At 34.9% G+C, this 17744-nt stretch overlaps 2 protein-coding genes across 3 annotated transcripts; both read left to right on the top strand.

The window, feature by feature from the left end:
- On the top strand, window positions 464–1150 carry LOC109842372. The gene has a single exon (XM_020411259.1). It carries the CDS (start codon window positions 464–466, stop codon window positions 1148–1150), a length of 687 nt encoding a protein of 228 aa, XP_020266848.1.
- On the top strand, window positions 4701–16326 carry LOC109840678 (phosphatidylinositol/phosphatidylcholine transfer protein SFH8-like). 2 transcript variants are annotated; one of them, XM_020409407.1, is made up of 16 exons: window positions 4701–4843; window positions 4957–5050; window positions 6783–7086; window positions 7546–7645; window positions 9378–9644; window positions 9747–9824; window positions 9935–10036; window positions 10122–10171; window positions 10258–10357; window positions 10441–10539; window positions 10625–10738; window positions 11652–11784; window positions 12368–12771; window positions 15652–15726; window positions 15849–15907; window positions 16015–16326. In XM_020409407.1, exons 2-15 carry the CDS (start codon window positions 5017–5019, stop codon window positions 15867–15869), a joined length of 1881 nt encoding a protein of 626 aa, XP_020264996.1. In that variant the 5' UTR covers window positions 4701–4843; window positions 4957–5016; the 3' UTR covers window positions 15870–15907; window positions 16015–16326. The 2 variants fall into 2 exon arrangements, with proteins under 2 accessions (XP_020264996.1, XP_020264997.1); XM_020409408.1 differs by having other exon boundaries at window positions 4941–5050.

Raw genomic sequence — 17744 nt, 5'->3', positions numbered from 1 at the left:
TTCATATCCCTTATCCCCAAAACATCTTCCCCCACCCAGGCCTCAGAATTCAGACCCATATGTCTCCTCAACGGCCTTTTTTAAATCTTCACCAAAGTTTTAGCCAACAGGCTAAGACATTTTCTCTCATCCTTAATTCACCTCACTCAATCGGCTTTCCAGCATGACAAATCTACCATGGACTCCATCATTCTGGGACATGAGATGGTTCACCAATGCTTCTCCAAAAAGATAGAAGCCTGTATCATTAAACTCGATTTTCACAATGCTTTTGATTGTGTGAGTTGGGACTTCCTTTTGTCCATCCTTCAGTGTAGAGGCTTTGGCCCCAAATGGTGTTTTTGGATACATTCCATCCTGATATCGTCTACCTCGTCTACCTCGTCTGTTATGGTTAATGGATCCCCAACTAATCCTTTTCCCAGCCAGAGGGGTCTTAAACAAGGGGACCCCCCTATCTCCCATGTTGTTTCTTCTCGTGGTAGACGTCCTGTGCAGGATGCTTCACAACAGTTGTGACCACGGGGATCTTGCTGAGCTCCATTTGAAAGGCTCCCTCAATGACATAAAGTCGTTACAATTTACAGGCGACACAATTGTCTTCTGCAAGGCTGACCCCTCAGACATTTCCAATCTCAAATCTATTCTATATCTCTTTGAATGTACCTCTGGCCTATCCATTAACTTCTCCAAATCTAATTTATTCTACAGTGGTAAATCATCTACCAAGGGGCCCTACCTAGCCAATATTCTCAACTGCTCCTTTGCATCCCCTCCCTTTAAATACCTAGGCCTTCCCCTGAAAAGAGGATCCCTTTCCAAGGCAGACTGGCAGCCTCTGATTGATTCTCTCCACCGCAAGCTCTCCATATGGAGAAGTAAGCAGCTTTCCATAGGTGGAAGGCTAGTTCTCCTCAAATCAGTCCTCTCATCCATTCCCCTCTATTACATGTCCTTCTTCAACGATTCCAAAGCAAAAGCAGTTAGCGAGTTAGGACCAAACATCCTCTCGGTCCCCTGGGAACAAAATCTTCAAATCCCCAAAAACCAGAAACCAGAACAGAGCAATGCCCCTACCCCTGCGGGTCTAGTAGACCATTGTTGCCTGAGCTTGACTCAGCAATATCCGGAAGGCCCGAGGTGTGAATGAGCTTTCTCAGCTTGATAGCTTTCTTAGTGGATGAGGCCCCTGACCATAAAAGAAGAAAGTGAACAGCCTTGTTGATGATAAGCTAAGGTGAGGAAGACAGATTTGAGAAGATGAGGTCATTTCTAGCTTTCCAAAGGACCCAACAAACTGCGGGATATATATATATATATATATATATATATGATAGGGTATAAGGCCCTATTTTCAGTCAAAAAAAAAACTTTTAGGGTGTTTTTTTTAAATTTTAAAAGATTTATGATGCTATTTATAACTTTTAGATTTTGTATTGTTTCTAATTTTTATTGTTTCTGAGGCATGTTTCTCTAAAAGTTTTGACTTATTAAGGGTGTATTTTTTATTTTTTAACTTTTAGGGTGTTTTTTTTATAAATTTAAAATATCTCATGGTGCTTCTTATAACTCGTAGATTTTGTACTTTGTATAAGTTCTGATATTTTCTGGAAGCGTTTCTTTAAAATTTTGGCCTTTGAATATGCATTTTGAAGTTTTTTAAACGTTTAGGGTGTTTTTTGCAAAACTCAAAACTTTTAGTAGGTTTTGTAATTTTCAAATTATAAATTTTTTAAATTTGTAAGTTTCAATTTTTTTGTTTTTAAAATTGACTTATTTTGGGTATTTTTTGTAAATTTTAGAACTTTCATGGAGCTATTTATAAGTTATAAATTGTGTAGTGTTTGTAGATTTTGATTTTTCTAGGGTGTGTTTGTGTAAAAGTTAACTTTTTTGAGGGTGTATTTTGCGATTTTAAAACTTTTAGGGTCTTTTCTTCTCAAATTTCACAAATTCCGCGCTGCTATTTGTAACTTATAGATTTTGTACTGTTTATAAATTTTATTGTTTCCGATGCATGTCTGTGTAATAGTTTGACTTTTTGAGGGTGTATTTTGCAATTTTCTAAATTTTGAGGGTGCTCTTTTGCAAATTTCAAAAAATTTATGTTGCTGCTTATAACTTATAAATTTTGTACTTTTTGTAATTTTTGGATATTTTCTGAGCATGTTTTCATAAAAGTTTGACTTTTGAGTGTGTATTTTGCATTTTTTCAAACATTTCGGGTGTCTTTTGTAAAACTTAAAACTTTCAATGGGGCTTTTATAATTTATAAATTATAAAATTTTCAGAGTTCATACATTTCACTTTTTTAGTTTTTTAAAAATTTGACTTTTTTTGGGTGTTTTTTGCAACTTTGAAACTATTAGGGTATTTTTTGTAAATTTTAAAATTTTCATGGAGCTATTTATAAGTTATAGATCGTGCAGTTATCTATAGATGTTGATTTTTTGCAACTTTTAAAACTATCATGGTGTTTTTGTAAATTTTAGAACTTTCATGAAGTTATTTATAAGTTATAGATTGTGTAGTGTTTGTAGATTTTGATTTTTCTAGGGTGTGTTTGTGTAAAATTTAACTTTTTTGAGGGTGTATTTTGTGATTTTGAAACTTTTAGGGTCTTTTGCGTAAATTCCAAGCTGCTACTTGTAACTTATAGATTTTATACTGTTTATAAATTTTATTGTTTCCGATGCGTGTCTATGTAATAGTTTGACTTTTGTACGGTGTATTTTACAATTTTCTAAATTTTTAGTGTTTTCTTTTGCAAAATTTCAAAAAAAATTATGTTGCTACTTATTACTTATAAATTTTATACTTTTTGTAATTTCTGATATTTTCCGAGCATGTTTTTATAAAAGTTTGACTTTTGAGTGTGTATTTTGCATTTTTCAAACATTTCGGGTGTCTTTTGGAAAAACTCAAAACTTTCAATGGGGTTTTAGTAATTTATAAATTATAAAATTTTCAGAGTTCATACATTTCACTTTTTCAGTTTTTTAAAACTTTGACTTTTTGGGTGTTTTTTGTAACTTTGAAACTATTAGGGTGTTTGCATGATGCTATTTATAAGTTATAGATTGTGCAGTTATCTATAGATGTTGATTTTTTACAACTGTTAAAACTATCATGGTGTTTTTTGTAAATTTTAAAACTTTCATGAAGCTATTTATAAGTTATAGATTGTATAGTGTTTGTAGATTTTGATTTTTCTAGGTTTCAGGGTTGTGTTTTTGTAAAATTTGACTTATTAGGTGTACTTTTTGCAGCTTTTGAAACTATGATGGTGTTTTGTGAATTTCAAAAAATTCTTGGGGTTGTTTATGGGTTTTAGATTTTATACTGTTTGTAGGTTTTGATATTTCTGGGTTGTGTCTTGCAAATTTTACAAACTTAACTTTTAGGGTTATTTTACAATTTTTGAACATTTGAGGGTGTTTTATGTAAAATTTTTATTTTGTTATTTATAATTTATAGATTTTTTTGTACTGTTTTATAAGTTTTGATATATTCATGATTTTTGGTAAATTTGGAACTTTTGAGGATTTGTTTTAATTTTTGAACCCTTTAAGAGTGTTTTCTACAAACTATAAAAAATTGATAGTGCTGTATGTAATTTATGAATTTTGTAGTTTTCATATATATTGATATTTTATGGGTGTGTTTTTACATAATTTGAAGGTTAAGAGATGAATTTAAATTTAAATGGGTTAAATTTAAACGGGTTGGCCGGTTAACCAGTTTACAACTTGACTAATTATTAGATTTTTTGGGTCGATCCGTATATGACCCGACCCATATAAAGTGATCCATACCCACTTATAATGGGTCGGGTCAAATCGGGTTAGCGGGTTAGGTTATAAATTGCCAACCAGACCAATGGTCTTGTTTTACTTTTTAGGAAATTTCGACAAATAGCCAGTTTTTGTTGGGCTGATAAAAATTAAACAATATCCTCAATTCCAACTAAATTGTATAAAAGATCAAAGACTATTTAAAAATGAAGAAGAGAGTTCCTCATTTAGTCATTTGGAAGGAACAAGGAGTACAGCTATCCCTTTTCCATTAAATAATAAAATGAGCTTTAAGTTGTATGATACTGATCCATAAACAACGTCATAATCATTTTCTCTAGTTGTCTTTACATATTTGGAATTTTCGCTGCCGGCTTGGTTCATACGAGGCCTCGTATTGTCTAAATCCATTTTCTTCCTCAATGCATATTCTTTTATAACTTTTCTATTTTCACAAGTTCTTCCACGTACCGGTCATATGTCTATTTTAAACGTCATCTATCCTCATCGATTGTTTTATTTACAATTTTGCCTAGCTCTTTCTCCTTTTGGGTAAATTTCAATGAGAGGTAGTCTCTTTTTTTTTTTGGTAAAAATTTATGGCATTTATTAAATTTAGACGACAGATAATTTGAGGTATATATTTGCTTCGTTTTGTAACTTAAGTTATTTAAGTGCAATTTAGCCATCTTTTTATCCATCAAAATGTTCTTTTCATTTTCTATAAAAAAAAAACTTTAAGAAAATAAAAATTATTGGAAAGTTGGCGTATTTGCCAAAAGAGGACCCACCGGCGCCCTCGCAAGATTCGCGCGCCGACGTGGCAACAATCAATTGGCTGTGGGCTCCACAAACCCTAGGTTTCTACACCTATTCTCCCTCAAAATTTCCTTTTCCAAAAAAAAAGAAAAGAAAAACAACCCCTACCCATTATTTCTACCCGCCTTCTTCCTCTCCTTCCGAGCGCGAATAATTCGGTCCCTCGGAATTACCTCGCCGCTTAATTCGCAGCTCCGCCGGAAACCAACGACGTCAGCATCGGGTTCGAGGTATAATTAGCTGCAAAGAGAACTCTTTAATTTTCCGTAGAGTTTTACCCCCTGATGTGAATTTAGCTGTTAATTTGGATTTCTGATGGTGATTCAGCTATTCTCTCTGTTAGGGTTTTGAAGAACTTTTTTATGATCGATTGCGCGTGAAATTCTTCGGATTTTCCTCTGAAATGTCAGGACCGCTCGATCGATTCGCCAGGCCTTGTGAGTTTTCGTTTATTTTTTATTTTATTCTTTTTGTTGGAAATTTGGGAGTTTTCGTTGTTTAAGCTAATAAAAATTGCTCCTTTTGAGGTAATTTAGGCTGTCTATATTTCCTTTTCTATTCAGAAATAATTATGTAGATTGAATTTAGAGAGGTTTTGAGCTTTGCTACAGGGACCCAAAATTTGGGTCCAATATGGGGACAAGTGAGGTGTCCCCCTTCTATTGGATAATGAGTTGGCCATCATTGATGGCCAACTCATTATCCAATAGGAGTGGGACACCTCACTTGTCCCCCTATTGGTCCCATATTTTGGGTCCTTGAGGAATTTTTCTTTGTGGAGTTCACTTTTTGGTTGATGTTGCGTACTTCTTGGGCTATAAAAGAAAAGAAATGAATTAGTACAAAATTTTGAGTGCCTTTCCCTAAAATTTCAGCAAGGCTTCTTATCAAAAATTCCAGAATTATATGAAGGATAAATGCATTCTACCAAATATTAAACATGTGGATGGTGTTTTCAAGGTAGGTAGGCAGGCTTGTAAACATCAGTTACCTCTTAGAGGCTGTTTGGTTCATTTCCATAAAATTATGGAAATGGACTCCCTCACATAAAACCAAATTCAAAATTTTTTTTAGGATATTTAAGGAATCCAAAACTTGTGTTTGATTTGAAATGATAAAGCAAAGAATAGGAAATCATATCCAAAACTCATGTTTATTTCATTTCCAAAGAATAATAATAGAACCATCAATAGAGAGAGAGAGAGAGAGAGAGAGAGAGGAAAAGAGGAGCCGGCAAATCTGTCAACTTTGTAGCACATTTCCAAGCCAAAAGATAGGATTTGTGCTGTCCAAAAAAAGTCACTGTTTTATCTCTTTTTAAGAAACTTTTTCTTAAATTTTTTTTGAAGCAAACCCAACTTTTAGAATCCTATAATGGCCCAAAACCTAGTTTTTATTCCAAAAATGCTGGTTCCCTAAAATTTTGGCCCAAACAAACAGCCCCTTATCGGAGAAATTATGTGAGGAAATGATCAGTTGTTCATTGGATTGGAATTCATAAATTTGACAAACTTAGTTTGTCATTTCCTCTTCTTAGGTGAAATTAAGTCTTCGGTTGGTTGGGTTCTCAATGGACATTTGTCCACTTCCCTTACAATGAGTGTGCATAGCTTTAGCAAAAAATACTTTCCTAGAGTATGATGTTTTAGAGTATTGATTCTACTAGCTTCCTTAATTGTCTTGTAACCGGTAGAAATATGCCATGTAATGAATAAAAATAAAATAAGGAACTTCTGATTGATCGTATTTTAATTCACTTTATCAATTTTTGATGTCTAGTTCTGCATAATTGTTTGTGGTGCTACCCCAGTTCCTTAAATAACTTATAAACTAAATTCATGCAAACAGCATGCCACTAACTATTGCTTTCAGTATATCACGTACCTTGTACCTTGTTGCCTATATGTACGTAAATGCGTGCTGATGCATGTATCTGGGTGTAAAACTATGAGTTTGGATATTATATGTGTATTTACCAACTCTGAGCTTGTTATTTGAAAGCATTCTCCCATCCATACTCATGTTAATCCAATAAGAATTGTAAATGTATGGAAGTTAGTTCCAATATCATTTTTCTGAATGCGAAATGTTGTTTAAATTCTACTTCCAAACGTTCTATTCACTCTCTTTCTCCCCTAATTTGACAAAAATGCCCGTAAAATATTTCAGGTTTTGACGGATCTTTTGGTCAAAATGAAAGGAAAGAGCGAAAATCAGATTTTGAGAACTCAGAGGATGAAAGAAGAACGAGGATGGGATCTTTTAAGAAAAAGGCACTAAATGCTTCAACCAAATTCAGGCATTCATTGAGGAAGAAAAAGAGTAGGAGGAAGAGTGACAGTCAAGTCATCTCAGTCTCAATTGAAGATGTCAGGGATGTTGAGGAACTTCAAGCTGTTGATGCATTTCGTCAATCACTGATACTGGATGAACTGCTACCTGCTAGGCATGATGATTATCACATGATGTTGAGGTATGTCTTGTTTTCAATTGGCATGTTTGATACACCTTGTTTGGTCTCATTAGGACAAATTTTCAAGTTTTCCTATGTCATTACCGCGTCATATAGTAGCTGATTTTCTTCTCTCCATAGAGTTCACTGCCCTTTAAACCTGCAAAATCAATGTGCTATTCTTCTAGCATGCTGTTACGTACATGGAAAAAAGAAGCTGATGCAAGAATTAGATGATCTACATTTGATAACATAAGTTGCATTGACACAAGAAATATTATTGGCAACAAAACCTATCACTTGTGGAAAACTCATATACCAGAAAGAATTATTCAATTGAATTTCCTGTGATTGTATCTTGCTTTGTGCATTTGATGATACTGGTACTCTGTTAGTAAATGATCCCCCCATATCATGTAAACAGTATAGTTTTGTATGTCCTCAAAATCTAAAGTTCTGATCTGGTCATTTTCCTTGCAGATTTTTGAAGGCAAGGAAATTTGATGTTGAGAAAGCAAAACAAATGTGGGCTGAGATGCTTCAATGGAGGAAGGAATTTGGTGCTGACACTATTATAGAGGTAAAATATATCTTCTAGTTATATCAAACATTGAAAACCCACTGACTATTTATAGTCTATTTAAAGGAGTCAGCCATATTGTATATATTAATATGATACTTGATACATATTGCCTTGGTTAAAAATAATGCATTTAGGACACGGTTTAAAAGTTTGATAATGCTATGCAAGCCTGGGTGGTAAGGTTTGTGGGTCAACAACATTTTTCTTCCATGTCCACATGTTTCCAATATAGCAACTTTTTGCTATGTGATGCATCTGTACAAATATCACACTTGCTAGATGCAGAATTGCAGATTCTGTGAAAATCAATAAGATTTATTATCATAGTATCTGATATTCGTTTATCTTATGATGGTCAGCTTTAATGCTTTATAGATTTGTTGAACATTTTATATTTTACCTGTTAAGTCATTTTCAGTTTTTAAGTTTCAAACTATGATATTGAGAATTCTTCCCATATAGACTATTTCCATTATGGAAATGCTTTTCTTTAATACCTGGTCTATCCATCCTTCAAAAAAACATAAAGTATACAGAAGCATGTCAGAGAACTGCTTCATTTCATGTTGTATCACTTGAAAAAAAAAATAACAACATTATGGAAACTTTTGACAACATACATTCGAAAATTAGTTATTGAAATCATTCCTGTAACTTCGTTTGGCCTAGTAGTTTTTTTCCCCTTACCACTTCTCTTTTCTGATAACTGTTGGAGAAACCTGGCACAAACCACACTAAAAGAAAGATTAAGTGTGTAAGTAATACTTTACTTCAACGTGATATGGAGATTTGAATTATGTATAACAACTTAAGAAACAGAACAAGGATCAGTTGGGATATGTCTAGGACTTTACTTTTAGGGGCTGTTTGGTTCGTTTCCTTGATATAGAGAAATACAATTCTATGTAAAGAAACACAAGTTTTGAGTTTTCCAAACTTTTCTAAGAAATAGATTGTTTTGTTTTGGTTCGCACATAAAAAATGGTGGGAAACCAATGTATTTATTTTTCTTGTGTTTGGTTTGCATAGAAAAAAAGAAAAACTTTTGTAAACAAAGCACAGAAGGAAAAAATCTGACGTGGCAGAGTTTTCATCAATTTCACTTGGTTGGGGAAGGAAATCGGAGAGGGAAAAAAATCTTAGTTGGCGGCGATTTCAGCAGAGTTTTCCCTCTTCCATTCGAGCAAACCAAAGCGGCACAAAGAAATGGACGGAAACAAAAACGCTGACATGGAGAGCTAAAAATCTGACGTGAAGGAGTTTTCTGAGTTTTTCACCTCTTATAATAGCGAACCAAACAGCCCCTTATTTTCATGTTTATAGGGCCCAAGTCTTCCATGTATTACGTCTCATTGAGAAGCATTCGTTGATGCCAGTATCCTGAATTGTGGATTTTTTATTCAACTACAATATATCTAGTATATATTTTGTTGAAATCATAATTGTTTATTGCTGAAAGGTCTCCTCAGCATGAGAGATCTATTTCATTTGAATACATCTTAAGCATGCTTCCTAGGTGCTCTCACAGTATCCAGTAACTTTCACATCCTTAGCTTTACTCCTCTTACATCAGACTATAGCTGTAGATTTCCTGATGCTTAATTTGGAGATACTAAGCCTCATTCTTTTGGCCTCATTCTTTTGGCCTCATTTTTTCATGTGACCGAAAATTTCATTTCTGGTTCTCTTTTGCTAAAAACATGATCAACAACTAACTAGAGTTCATCAGGATTTTGAGTATGCAGAACATGAGGAAGTTCTAAAATACTATCCGCATGGTTATCATGGTGTGGATAAGGAGGGAAGACCTGTATATATTGAAAGACTGGGAAGAGTTGATCCAAATAAACTCATGCACGTGACAACAATGGATCGGTACATAAGATATCATGTAAAGGAGTTTGAAAGGGCTTTTATGGTTAAGTTTCCAGCATGCTCAATTGCTGCAAAAAAGCATATAGACTCAAGTACTACAATTTTGGATGTTCAAGGCGTGGTATGTTTTATACTCATACTTCTCTAACCAGTTAGCTGAAATGTATCTGCTGTCACTACTGATTATAATGAAATATTTTTTTGGTGCACTTCATTTTTGCAGGGTTTAAAAAATTTTAGCAAGACTGCTCGAGAACTAATTGTGCGATTGCAGAAGATTGACAGCGATAACTATCCAGAGGTACTATCTTATTGATATAAAGATCACAGCCTTGCAAGTAACTGGACTACACTTGACTATATGAACTTGATGCTGGAAGGGTGTGATTTAGCATCTACATGTTTTTGCAGACATTATGCCGCATGTTTATCATTAATGCTGGCACTGGGTTTAGACTTCTATGGAACAGTGTGAAATCTTTTCTTGATCCCAAGACAACTTCAAAAATTCATGTTAAGTAACAATCACCCTCCCTATCTGTTTGTTTATTTTTTTCCTAGAGACTAAGATTTGTGGCAATTTTGAAACTTTTATCAGGTTCTTGGAACCAAGTACCAGAATAAGTTGCTGGAAATAATTGATCCAAGGTAATTCTTTATTTTAATCAGATAATGTACTCTATTTTTCTTCTTCCATTTATTTTATCATCATTTTTTATGCATCCTTTGTGTAGCGAATTGCCAGAATTTCTTGGCGGTTCTTGCACATGTGCTGAACATGGAGGATGCCTATTGTCAGACGAGGGTCCCTGGAAAGATCCTCACATACAAAAGGTATCCTTTTGTTGTTTTACTGTAGATGATGACTATATTACTGTTTCATTGTTGCTCAATTTCTGATGAAGTAATGTAACCAGATGGTTCTTGATGGGGAAGCACAGTGTGGCAGACAAATTGTTACTGTTTCCAATAGTGATGGAAAGATCATTGCTTATGCTAAGCCACAATACCCAACAGTATGACTTAATTCTGGTCCTGTGATCATTTTAGATTGTTGATAAGAATCTCTTTGAAATTAACTTGTCTGTATATTTGAATCAGATAAGAGGCGGTGACACGTCAACTGCTGAGTCATCAGAAGCTGAAGACATTAACTCTCCCAAAGCAACAAGGAATTCCATTGCATATCCTCAACTAACCCCTGTTCATGAAGAGGTAACTCCTCCTAGAAAAGAACAAAAAATAATGTGAGCATTGACTAAAAAATAATGTTAGCATTGACTATCAATTATCAATTCAAGGAATACAGCGCGTTAGTTTTTTTTCCTGTATTTTAATTTTGAGTTTTTTTTTCAGTAGATGAACTTTTGTGAAGTTTATTGGTGCATGCTTAGAAACTTAGCATACCGGAACATGGCTAAAAATTAACAAAAATGATAAGTCATCGATAAGACATATTCAAATGTAAGTAATAATGAGCATGTTCCTTTTCATATTTTGCAAAATGAAATTGAGATTAATATTAATCATAAACCACATGTTCTATATAAATAGTACTAACCCAATTGTTCTTGGTTAACTAAAAATTAGATGTCTCACTTCTTCCAAAGTTTATCCTGCATGTATTTGCCTTGAATTTTATTCATTTTTTTTTCTGTTTTCCAAATAGTGAGTATTTGATGTACTGTCATGAAGTATACTGCAGGGGCCTCAGTTTCATGCAGATGCTGATGTTTGATTTATCATGCTTTGTTATAGTAAATGATGCTCATCATCCTAAACTGCCATTTATTTAGGAAATCAAAGCTGATGGTTGGATTTTTGTACAGTAGTATTAGAGGGCAACAGTAAGAAATGCACGACTTTAGGAGCGGTACATCACTTTATTATTATTTTGTGTCTTATATGGGAGAATTGGAGTTATTTCTTTGGGTAGCTAATCTTTTGAGTAAATTTGTGTAGCTAATATTACAAATGGAAACTGCTGTTGTTTAGTCATATTTAAGGGGAATATATTCTTTATAATTTATTTGTATGCCTTTAATGGATTTGGCTGCTCTTATTTCTATAGTATAATTGGGCTACAATTCTTATAGATGATGTAGTTGTCTTCTTGATTCTCATGTAGGCAAAAATGGCCCGAAAGACTAGCCGATCTGTTGCCTTTCCTGACTTGGACGAAAATGTTCCCATGGTTGACAAGGTTGTCGTTGATTCAGGATGGAAGGAAGAGGTCTCTCGACAGCCTACTGCCTCTAATGGTATGTTAGTTTGAACTATTGTTTGCATTTAAATTTTGACACAAAAACCATAAAAGGAAGAAAATTCCTCATGATTACTTAGTACTACTCTAATTACTAGTTTGACTTTCAGTTGTCAAACCTTAACTGCTCTTTTCAATTCCTTGTGTTCTCCTGGAGTTGTTGGAAGCATGAAGGTTCTCCTGGTTTTCTTGGGTATTATAGTCTGACTGTTGAATTGACTGTTCTAAACTATAGTTGTGTTATGCTGGTCAAGAATTTGGTAGAAAATGAGAATGATTATCATTTCAGTAAAATATTTTTCGTTAATAGGGTTTACCTTATCAGGTGCAGCATCTGAACAGTGTAGGATTACTAAGTGGCCTACTGGGAGCTGCCCCCAAAATCAGTCCATGCAGCTTAAGCAGTGTATTGCAAAGAGATGTTTTGTGTTTTTTTTTGCCGTCATAGTTTTCTTAGTTTTTGATTATCATATGATATAATTTCTTTGGTATTATATGGTTTAAGCATTGTACTTTGTGTACATTCTTATTTTGCTTTGGAGACTATTTGTTTGCTAATTTCACTATGGTTGGCATGTCAGGTTCAATCACTTCATCCAATCCTGATAAGACAATTGAAGGAGTTGCAGATCGAATCATTGCAGTCATTTTGGCATTCTTCATGATGCTCTTTACAGTGTTACGTGTAGTCGCAAACAAAGTGACTAAGGGATTCTCCAGTGAAGCTCCAGTAATAGATAACCAGTATCCTTCATTTGGACTTGACCTTGTACAGAAAGAGGAATCTCGCCCTCCTTCACCTACTCCGGGTTTCACAGAGGTGGACCTCCTTTCATCTGTCTTGAGAAGGTTAGGAGAACTAGAAGAGAAGGTCGACATTCTTAAGGCAAAGCCATCTGAAATGCCTTGTGAGAAAGAAGAGTTGCTTAATGCTGCTGTTTGTCGCGTGGATGCATTAGAAGCCGAGCTTATCTCTACAAAAAAGGTACGCCTCCAAACTCTTTTATACGAGGATTTTTGTTGCTCTAAGTTTAGTAAATATTTATTGCTTATAACCATATTTTACTCAAGTGATGCCAATAAAAGTAATGGAAAAAGGAAAACCATGCCATTTATATGATAGATATGCTTCCTGATTTAGTGATGGCTTGGAGGAAAGTGGTTCAGTTTGATTCATCGGTTTTCATTCTCTTAGAAATGTACGGATCTCAAAAAGTAGCAAAACATTCTAAGTCTTCAGTCTATGGTATGCTGTAGGGATGTAGGCTAGGTAAATCAAATTAAAGTTACTCAGTTTTGTAGTTATCAAGAGTGGATGAAGCTTTGAATTATTACTTCAGTCTGCCAAATGATGTATTGTCTCATTGTCTGCATAGGTCTTCTAGGGTTAGATTTCATGCATTGCGCATGGCGAGGTATATGGTAGAAACCATAAAAGGGTTGATATATTGGTGGCTATCAGGCAACAATTTTTGTCAATCATTTCAGCATTGCTGCTTTTCAATCTGCAGCATGCATGCCGCATTTTCAGAGGGAAACTGACTTTATATTGATTATAGCTTTTACCTTCTGTGCATGTTAGTGTTTCATATTAATCTATACCATAATTTAACTTGTGGCCCATTAACGCACTCAAGGGGATGTCTCCCTTAATATTGATCGTAGGTCTTGATCTTAATTAAGGGCTATTTCATATAATCTATGTTACCTAGGTACGGGTACGGGTACGGGTACGGGTACGGGACACGACAAATTTGTAAAAAGTAGGGTACGGGGACACGGCTGTATATATATAAAATAATTCACTTTAGATCAGTGTTGAATTAAATACCTATTACATTTGCAAATATACCCTAAAATATGACAATCTATTTTTATTTTATTTAACAATTCTAAGAAATAGAAAGCTATTTTTATTTTATTTAAAAATTTAGAACTAATATTATTACTTATATAAACCCAAACCCAAACCCCTCCCCACATAAAACCCAAACCCAAACCCCTCCCCCTATATAAAACCCAAACCCAACCCAAACCCAAACCCCTCCCCCTATATAAAACCCAAACCCAAACCCAAACCCCACTCCATATAAAAAACAGGTGAAGAAAAAAACCCAAACCCGAATCCAAACCCAAACCCCTCCCCCATATAAAACCGTAACTTCCCCCTAGGGTTTTCATCTTCGTCGCCTCTTCCCATTTCTCCTCGCGAACCCAAAGCCAGTCCTCCATCGATGGCCCCTCACAAGACCCTCGAAGCTCGTCCAAGCCTCAATCCTCTGTCGGAGCTCGTCCAAGCTTCAGTCCTCCGTCGATCTCGTCGTCGAGGAGAAAAGGAAAAAAAAAACAAAAAAAAAACCCTAAAATCCATAAAATCAAACCTTGTAGGCGCTGATCTCGTCGTCGAGGAGAGGATTCGTTGTCGAGGCGCTGAAATTGCTTCGTCAAGGCTTTGATTTCGTCGTTGGCTTTCGTCGAGGCGCTGAAATCGGGCGCTGAAATTGCTTCGTTCGGCTTTGATTTCGTCGTCGAGGCAGAATCGCTTCAGAATCGCTGAAATCGGGCTCTGAAATCGCTTCGTTCGGCTTCGTTCGGCTTTGATTTCAAGTGGGCTTGAGTTATTGGGCTCAAATAACGCCCGATTCGGCCTTTCTTTCAAATTTTCAGGTGCGGTTTTTTTTTCTTCGCTCGCGAGTGAAATTTTGCGCCGTATCCACCGTTTGGGTGCGGATCCGCACCCAACACGTACCCGACACGGGTACGGGACCTAGATTGAAGTGTCGGGGTAACATAGCACATAAACCTCAATCTTTCATATTTTGATGTAGCCCATTAAAATCTTTGTACTTTAATATAAAGTGGGAAAGTTTATTATTCTTCTCTCTACCGCAGCATTTCAGGTAGGCAATTTTATGTTCATAGTTGTGTTATTTTCATATATACCCCTTAATTTATGGGCATTTGCAAAATACCTCCTAAATCATATATTTGAAAAACTACCCCTCAAATCATCAACTTTGTGAAAAAATATCCCTAAAATCAACAAATCATCAAGTTGGTGCTAGAAATTTGACTATTTTGTTGATAATTTTTACATTGTGATTACAAATTAGCTTATCGGAGTTGATGATTACTTGCTTTGATGGTAGTCTTCTCAAAAATTGATGATTTGAGGGGTGCTTTTGTAAATACTGAGATTTGGAGGGTATTTTTGCAAAGATTTAAGGGCTATATATGCAAATGACCCTTAATAATTTCCTGAATCAATTTCTAAATTATTGGGACACAGTGCACCATAGTAATCTAGAAACATTAATATACTTGTCAAAAATGTTGTGCTCAAAATGATCTGACAAGAATATGTTCCTTTAAACTTATAATAAGCATGCTCACCACAACCACATCAAATTGACCATCTATTTCAGAAATCTATGGTGTCCTTTCCTCTGCGGCATTTGTGATATGAAATTCGAAATCATCCATAAAATATAAGCAATCAAGTTTGCCAGAGTTATTTGTTACATATGGCCAGTCCATCCAACGAGGAAAATCCTCTAGTTGTATCTCTGCAGAAAAGAACATCAGATTAGGTTAAGTCTATATTTTGAGCTTGATCCGTGAACCAACTTTGACCCCCAAGCTTTCCTATCCGGGCTTCAATATTGATTAATGAGGAATTTTAAATGTTTATAAAGCATAGTACAATCATATCAAACTTCATTTTGTTACACACTGAGGACAGGTTGGTAATTTGACACATGCTGGAAGAGGATACATCATAGAGTTGTGCTATGAGTAAATCACTTTCTTTCTATGTATCTGTTTCGTATGACTATGAATTAATGACCCCCTCGGTGTGAGGCAGGCACTTCATGAGGCTCTGTTGAGGCAAGAGGAGCTCTTAGCTTACCTTGACGGCCAGCGGGAGGCTAAGTTCAGGGTAGGTTTAGCAGGTTTTCTCTGTTTATGATATTTACCTACAGATGGTATTTTGTTATAACTGTCTCATTTGATATTTGATAATTTTGGAAGTTAATGGGGGTCTATAATGTCTCTCTGCAGAAGAAGAAATTCTGCTACTGAAAATGCTTACCATTTCCCACTGTCTGGTTTGTTTCTTGGTAATCAAATGACGCATCTCATCAGAAGTTTATTCTTATCTTATCCGGTTAGGATATATCACTTGGAATTCATTATTCTGACACAATTTCTTTTTCCTCTTCTGTAGTTGTAAAGTAAGTTCCCATGAAGCATGCTCGAAATTTACAGAAGAAATTTCTGGTTGTTACTGGCGCACTAGTAAATATTTGGTATTTTTTTAATGTTTATAAAAATGAAGAGAATCTTGTTGGTATGAGAAAAATGTGAGGTCTTTCCGCAGTCACGGGTGTGTTTGTTTTGTTTTGTTTTGTTTGCATACTTTCTGCTTTGTATTTATTTTCTATACTGATTTGGCATTTTCATGTAATATGGGATTATGATAAACCTATAAGGAATGTATTAACGTGAAATGTGTAAATGATAAAACCTTTTCTTGTAAGGGGCTGTTTGGTTCGTTTCCTAGATATAGGGAAATGTATTTCCATGTACAAAAACACAAGTTTTGAGTTTTTCAAACTTTTCCAAGAAATAGATTGTTTCGCTTTGGTTCGCAAAAAAAAGTGGGAAACCAATGTATTTATTTTTCTTGTATTTGGTTCGCATGGAAATAAAGAGAAAACTTTTGTTTATATAGCAAAAAGCCGACGTGGCTGTAGTTTTCGTCGATTTCACGAGGTTGAGGAAGGAATTGGGGGAAAAAAAAATCTGATGTGGCGGCGATTTTCACCGAGTTTCCCTTCTTTAATCCTAGCGAACCAAAGATGGGGAAAAAACCGACGGAAAGCTTATATCTTACGTGACCACAAAAATGTGATGTGGAGGCGATGTAAAACTTTTCCATCAAGTTAAAAAACGAACCAAATAGCCCTTAAATGGCAAGGAAATCATCTCGATTCTTGCATCTATAGAAGGAATGTTCACTGTATATTATGTGCGTGCTTCTAAACGGGGCATCACATGACTAACATTGTGACTGATCTTTTATTAAAGTTGATTGATGTAATCTCTTTAGGAATCGTACATCACCTTGTTCCGATGGGGGTACTTTAACAACTTTTGAAGATTTTTTTTAATTTTTTTATTTTTTGTGTAGTTAAACATGTTTCCAAATGAATGGCATGAACGGCGTGATTCATGCCTTTCCGGGAACCAAAAAAGGTTTTACATACGGATATTCAGTAATCACTTACTTCGAAAGTGTATGATATGAATTTTTGAAACTTTATAATTATGTCAAAAAAAGAAACTTGTAAAATTTCTGAAATAGCCTTGGCCCTATCATCTTAATTCCCTGTTGTTTTACTCGGCAGTGAGGATATTTTAGACAATTTGGGTTACTTTTCAAAAAAAAAAGAAAGAAATATTTGTAAAAGGTTATCAAAATGATAACGTTATCAAACATGTATATCGATAAACCCAAAATGAAAGATGATCAGTATTGGGACGAGTTGCGCCGTGCTTAGCCATATCTTGACAGGTCCTCTACAATTTTACAAATTACATATCCTGTCAAAACATCTAGTATCCAAGTGTTGTATTTTGAACCGAAAAATAGGTGGTGAAATATCCGAATTGTCATGTTATCCCCTTTGTATGGCTTAAAACACTTTTTTCTTATGCAGTGTATTAGAAATTTAGGCTAAATGGCAATTAAATACCCTATAGTACTACCACATTTACATTTAAAATATCCTAAGTTATAAAATATAGCATTTTAATATCTCAAGTTGTGAAAAATGACATGCTAGTACCTTCTGTTGGTTGAACGTGAGAATATTGAGAATATTCCTAGGGATAATCTCATATAATTAGCACATGATATTTGTCTAATTACATTGATCTGATTTATTGCCATAT

This window comes from Asparagus officinalis, chromosome 5, assembly GCF_001876935.1.
Source record: "Asparagus officinalis chromosome 5, Aspof.V1, whole genome shotgun sequence".
Classification (NCBI taxonomy): Eukaryota; Viridiplantae; Streptophyta; class Magnoliopsida; order Asparagales; family Asparagaceae; genus Asparagus; species Asparagus officinalis.
The sequence above is the reverse complement of the archived record's forward strand: the minus strand, read 5'-3'. Positions and strand labels throughout refer to the sequence as shown.